Raw genomic sequence first — 7,153 nt, 5'->3', positions numbered from 1 at the left:
CATGAATTGCAAAATTATTTGTATACTCTTAAGGCATCAGATTTTTTTTTCCTTTTCAACCACGATTAGCTAATCTTTGTATTGAACAAACTTCCAATTAAATATTGAGATTTTGTTTTACTGATTCCAATATGCACTCTATGAGGCAGAAACATGAACATTACGCCAAAGCGATGAAAAAATTGGAGACTTTCAAAACGTGGGCATGGACGAAAAAAGGAGAGAATTAACTGGATTGAACGGGAAACGAATAAAGTGTTAGAAATAGTAGGATTAGGAGAGAAAAGAAGAATTTTAGATATAGTTAAGAGGAGGGGAAGAGGAACTGGTTGGGATATTGGCTGAGGAGAAACTTATTATGAGGGAAGTGCTAGAGGATATGGTTGAAGGAACGAAGGAGACTGTTGTTGCAGGAAGATATTAAAAATAAATTTTGTACATCAAGACGAAGAGACTTGCTGAAGACCACCGTGCCTCGAAGCTTCTCAATTGCAGCAAGTAACAAATAAATAAAATAATAATAATTAAATTCAAATATTCTATAATAATATTTTAGAATAATTTGAGTGAAAACTGAACACGATTCAACTGTCTGTCTTTTGTGTAATCTCAGTTTATATAAATACTTTTGACCTATATTAGAAATACAAAATAATGGTATCAAACTCCAAGTTATTTTAAATAACTGTACAAAATCACTCTCACTTGTGAATATGGATTATAAACCTGCCATATTTCGTTCATGAGAATACGGAACACTATCGATCTCCCCCCCACAAAAAAAAAATCCATCACAATCATTTTTTTGAAAAGATTTTCACCGCAATATTTGAAATGGATACAAAGAAGTAACGAACAAACTGTAGTCCAATCTGTTTTCAGGAAACTTGATGCTTCTGGACAACTATGGGCCTTATAAATTTACATGAGAGATTTCATCTGGAAACGCTTCAAATTTGTAGAAAAAGTGCATTTTTAGGCATTCTTGTTTATACAAAATTGGAATACTTCACTTGTGATGTATTATGAGAAACTGCTCAGCTTGTGCACTTAATCAAAAAATTTAGATTCCCTTGACTGCCAACGAACAATTGCAACTCAGTGTTGAGAATCTATTTAGTTTATTGGCTTGCTTATTATGAAATTGGAGAGAGTAGTGTAGTGATAACCTGCTCCAAGCTATTTCATGTTACAACTTATTGTTAATTCATTAATAACAAGGTCCCTATTAGATAGGCTGATATTGACAGCAGAAATAGGACGAGACTAAAACTGTGACACTTGCTTGTCCCGACTAAATTTACGGGGACGCGGGACACGCGGTCCAAAATCGGGACTGTCCCGTTTTTCACGAAACGTATGGCAGGCTTATTATTTATTGTTGTATAATGTTATATCTCTCAATCCTCAATGTGCCATATACTTAGGAGACTAAAAGTTATATTGATAAACAATGATTTAACATGTAAGCATCCGCCCATGAAATCAAACTTCCGGTCACATGCACTAAGATGTCAGGAAAATGTTATTTCGATATTAGTTTTATGAGCACACATTAAAAATTTCCTACGGATGCTTGAGCCTCTGAGCCAAGGCCATACCCATGTAGTCGGACCTATAGTGTACGGAATTACCGATGTTAAATTCTACATTTCTCTTTAGTTGTGGAAAAACAAAACTAATATGTTTTAAAATGAAATGAAATATCTAATTTAACGTCCCACGTTTACGCATCGAGACTAATTAAAATTTATGTAGCGTACGTAAAATCATATGTTACATTTGTAAATCCTGTAGTTTTTACACTTACAGCAAACGTATAACTGAAAACGCATGTTTTATAATACTTTCTGTATAAGTGTTCCATATATACTGTACATACTTTCCGTATGAAACAATATTGGCAGTCAGGATCTCACATACAAATCGGCGTATACAACATATAGCTGACGAAGTGTTACCTCACCAGCTTCCTTGACCAACTTAAAAACAGTTAGCTAGGGTGGCGCGTGAAAAAAATATGCTTCTCTTCTTCTCAATGATGATCAATTTATACAACGGTGAAACTTGGTGTTGGGTTGTACGGAACGAATCTAGAGTGTGTTTAACATATTCCAATACATACGTAGCTCCAGCCGGTGTGGTTGTCTGTTGCGTGCATTTGTTTACGTTTGTGTAGAACCAGAACGTGTGAAAATGTCGGGATGGACTGAAATTGAAACAGCTATTAAAGAGAATAGACATGAGCTTGTTCTGTCAGGTGCTGCTGTGTCCAAGAAGATTGAAGAAAATGGGATTCATCCCGACCTATTCCGAGTAAATCTGAATTATCTGAGTATTAGTGAAACATGTCTATCTGAATTGCCAAGCGACGTAGGAAAGCTAACCAATTTGACATCGTTAGTTTTACATTCCAATCATTTGTCCAAAGTACCGGCGGAAATTGGGAAACTATCAAAGTTGAAATTGATAGATTTGTCCAGGAACAAACTCGAAAGTGTTCCCGATGAGATTTCGTGTTTACCACAATTGTCGTCGCTGAATCTTGCATCAAATAAGCTGAAAACTTTGCCTAAAATGATAGGAGCTACGAAACTAAGTTCTTTGAATATTTCTCATAATGAATTTGAAGATTTCCCAGATGTGTGCTACCCTGAATTGACACATTTGGCAGAGTTGTATTGCAATGGGAATAAAATAAAATCAATCCCTGCAAACATAAATGTTCTTGCATCGCTCAAAAACCTTGACGTAAGTGAAAATGCAATCGCAATTGTTCCTGGAGAACTTGCTGATATAACGAAGTTGAAAGGTAAGCAAAAATGGATTATGTGTAAATGAAGGGGCCCAAATGTTTAAATAAAGGTAAGCGCTAATGGCAAGACTGCAGGTGTAGTTACGGCGCATCACATTTTGAAATATTTACAGATAAAAGTTCAGTACTTTGCATAAAAAAAAGGTAATAGTATACATGAGAACCCCCTGATCTGCGTTTCTTCTGTGTTCTGTTACCACTTCTACATGAAATACCAAAAATTTTCTACGTAGTGCAATATTAAGAAGTATCCATGTGCACAAGACATGCGATATGCGTTAAATCCCCCCCCCCCCCACACACACACAGTCACAGATAAAGTACAAGGGCACTACACATGCAGATATAAAGTACAGGTACGTTCTTTTTATTTTCGTATCAGTCGATAAGTAAGTCAAAGTCGCTTTGTTACCCTCTTGGTAAGTTCGTAGATACTCAATGAATAATCCCTAAAAATATGAGCGTCCAGCTCCTTCGAGAGGCTTTACGTATACTATATCCAATGGCTTTGTTACCCCCTTTGTAAGTTCGTACATACTCAATGAATAATCCCTAAAAGTATGAGGGGACTGATGCAGCTTCATGTATACTAATCCAAAAAAACATTAATAAGAGACAAATTTCTGCAGGCAACAGTATTAAATACAAAGTAATACAGCTGTATTTTAGGTTTGCAAATGTAGGGTTACGGGTGTCAAAAACATTAACAATATTTTACGATGGATAAAGTAAGCGACTGCATATGAAGATGACTCCATTAGATGCAAGGTGACCAGAATTTTCACTTGCGAAAACGGAGCGCATATTGTATTGTATTGTATTTATTTCGTCCTTTTTTCATACATTTAGCACTGTAATACAATGCATATGAAGCGGACACGTCATTTATATATGAATACAGAAGTAAAAGAAACAATAATAGTGAAAATTACATACACTAGGTTAGTAATTAAGCCTTACTTCTTACATCTTATTACACTATACATTTTACATGACATCATTGTTAAAAATAAACTTAGCAATTATTACTTGCAGTGTATTTAGAAACCCTCCAACAAATATGTAATGCTAAAAGCAAGTAATGACATTGATTTACTGTATATCCTGTAACGTTTCTATTTACTTAGCAGTTCATGTATTCCTCTACCGAGTAAAAGCAATGTTGTAATAAATATTTCTGGAGTTCTTTTTTAAATTTAGCAACAGAGTCCTGAGTTTTTATTTCTTTCGGAAGTTTATTGTAAAGCATGATACCCGCGTATTTACATCCTTTTTCATATAATACTGTTCTGTGTTCTACAATAGAAAAGTTTTCTTTGTTTCTTGTGTCATGATCATGTTGCTGTTCTACTCGCGTAAGGATACCTTGTAGGTGTTTCTTTACAAATATCAATAGATTTAAAATATACAAACAGGGTACTGGAAGTATACGAAGTTTTTTAAATATTGGTTTGCAATGATCTTTTGGTTTAGCAGTTGCCATCAATCTTATTATTCGTTTCTGTATCGTAAAGATGACTTTGGCCTTGTGTGTATTTCCCCAAAATATAATACCATATGTTAAATTCGATTGGAATAATCCAAAGTAAATTGTTTTTAAAGTAGACTCTCTTAAAACATTTTTAAGAACTTTAATTGCGAAATATATTTGGTTTAATTTTTTACTAAGCTTAGTTATTTGCACATCCCAAGAAAGATTTTTATCTATCCAAATTCCTAAGAACTTAGTTGAGTTTACATATTCTATTTCATTATTTTGAATTATAATGTTCCTAGGCTGTGCATGTTTGTTGCGCATGTGATGAAAATTAATTGCTTGTGTCTTTTCAATATTTAATTTAAGCTTATTTTCTTTAACCCAGTGAGAGATTTTACAAAGGATTTCGTTTGCACTACCTTCAACCACCTCATTTGTTTTACCTTTTACTATAATATTAGCGTCATCTGCATAAAGGGATGCTTCTGCTGGAGCAATATTACTTGGTAGGTCGTTAATATATATCAAAAATAATAGCGGCCCTAATACGGATCCTTGTGGCACTCCACATGTTATTTCTTGTTTCTCTGATATGTAGTGTGTAGCTTGGTTTGTATCCCTGTTATTGTATGTAATTTCTACTACTTGCTGCCGATTTTTCAGATACGATTGAAACCATTTGGATGCATTGCCTCTTATTCCGTAACCTTGTAGCTTTGAGAGAAGATTTCTATGTGACACTAAGTCAAATGCTTTCGAAAGATCCAGAAAAACACCTATACATTTCTCCTTACTATCTAAACTTTTATGTACACTTTCCACGAAGTTATATATTGCGGTTTCCGTTGATTTCCCTTGTAGGAAGCCATGTTGCTCGTGTGTTATTAGATCATATTTAAGTAAAAAGGATGCTAGCCGGACACTCATTGTGGTTTCTAAGATTTTTGAGAAAATTGAAAGAAGCGAAATAGGCCTATAATTTTCAAGCGCTGATTTGTCGCCTTTTTTATATATTGGTTTTACTTTTGCAATTTTTAATATACTAGGGAATTCTCCACTTGAAAACGACATATTTATGAGGAAACACAGAGGCTCAGCAATATATTTAATGCTTTTCTTTACAATACTTGGCGGTATGCCGTCTATGCCAGCTGACCATTTACTTTTCATTTTCTTTACCACCTTTATTATTTCTGCATTAGTAGCTGGATGTAGATACATTGTATTGTTGCAAATTTTTGAGAATATTTTCGAAGTGGACAATGCTGGATCATTATTGTACGTATGTGATAAGTTGGTGTAATAGTTATTAAATAGGTCAGCAATTATACGAGGGTCTTTTATTATGTTGCCATTTTTAATTACCTCTAAATTACCGTCATCATTACGAGTGTTTAAACTTAACTCGCTCTTCACTAGTTTCCACAACGCCTTCGACTTATTATCTGATTTTTTAATGATTGTGTCATTGTGTAATTTTTTTGCTGCTTTCAGAACCCGTTTGTATATGTTCTTGTATCTTTTGTAATATGTCTCTGTATGTGGTGATAGATTTCCTTGTGTTTTAGCTTTGTTAAGAAGTCTCATTTTTTTGCTTGCTATTCTGATCCCTTGTGTTACCCAGGGTTTTGATTGTTTTGTTGAAGTTACACATTTTACAACAGGGAATGCTAGATCGAAATAGAATCTTATGGTGTCAATGAAATAACTGAAAGCTTCATTAACCTGATTATGTATATAAAGCTCGTTCCAATTTTCTTCCCTGAGAAGGTGATTAAAATATTGTATATTTTCGTCATTAAATTTTCTTTTGTACGTTACACTACTTGCTTTTGCATTACAAAAATTTTTATTAGGAGTTACGGGCTACGCGGGGGGGGGGGGATGGATATCTGACTTCCAGGTTGCATTTTGGGACTCAGAAGTGTTCTCAATTTACAAAATACACAAGTAAGAGTAATAACACACCGTTTCTAACTTTACGTGTACACACAACAAATAATGGTTCCTGATTGCAAGTTCTACCCAACAATTCTTTTAACTAGTTGAACACTCAGAATTCCCACTTGAACCACAAACACTCAATTCCCATTTAAAAATTCAGAAGTTCTAGACACGGCTGAACCTTGGCAACGAGTGTTGGTACGGAAGAGAGTAGAATTTCCATTGACGATTTATATATTGAATAATAATTATGGGACACCTAGGTCATTTTTACTTAATAACTGGACATTTAGGCGTCCCGTTCGAGAATCAGAAGAAAACGGGACAACGGTTGCAAAAAAGGAACTGTCCCGGCTAAAACGGGACGTCTGGTCACCTTGATTAGATGCTATATTCCCCGGTGCTATATTTCTGCACAATGTACAGAATCTATATTTTATATTTACAAGTGGAGCGTTACTAGCATGACAAGTGAAGGGTAAGGGAAAAAAAGAAGGAATGTCACAAAACTGCATTTTCGAGAAAACTGCGATTTTATGTCGAAAACCGCGTAAGAAGAATAGGGTTAGTTACATCTTTTGCCCCTTTTTACATGGACATTTTTACATCTACGTATGCATGGCATATACAGTCAAATAGTACCAAGAGTCACTAACACATAGGACAAAGCACCCAAAAAAGCACATACATGGACATTCCTTGATTTTTCCCCTTACCCTTCAAGTGTTGTAGCTAGGTTGGTACCAAAGTTTAATATTTGACTCACATAGTATTGCAGAGCGAGCGTAAGCGAGTGGAGGTGGGTTAGAGCCCCACAGAGTACGATGTTTTCTGTCTTTATTACAATTAAATAAGAAGGGGACCTGTATTCTAGAAACTTGCCAACCAATTTTTTTCACAACTTTCGCTTATGCACA

General features: G+C 34.9%; 1 protein-coding gene across 1 annotated transcript in view; it reads left to right on the top strand.

The window, feature by feature from the left end:
• The first annotated feature begins 2,128 nt into the window (after positions 1-2,128).
• Positions 2,129-7,153, top strand: part of LOC145692896 (leucine-rich repeat-containing protein 47-like) — a 53,242-nt gene continuing 48,217 nt past the window's right edge. Inside the window, exon 1 of the mRNA XM_081768450.1 lies at positions 2,129-2,812. Within this exon, the coding sequence (XP_081624576.1) occupies positions 2,197-2,812 (616 nt within the window). The 5' untranslated portion in view covers positions 2,129-2,196. The remainder of the gene's footprint in view (positions 2,813-7,153) is intronic.

This window comes from Thermobia domestica, chromosome 8 (genome assembly GCF_964235325.1).
Source record: "Thermobia domestica chromosome 8, izTheDome1.hap1.1, whole genome shotgun sequence".
Taxonomy (NCBI): Eukaryota; Metazoa; Arthropoda; class Insecta; order Zygentoma; family Lepismatidae; genus Thermobia; species Thermobia domestica.
Note: the sequence above shows the minus strand (reverse complement) of the source record. Positions and strands in the feature narration are given on the sequence as shown.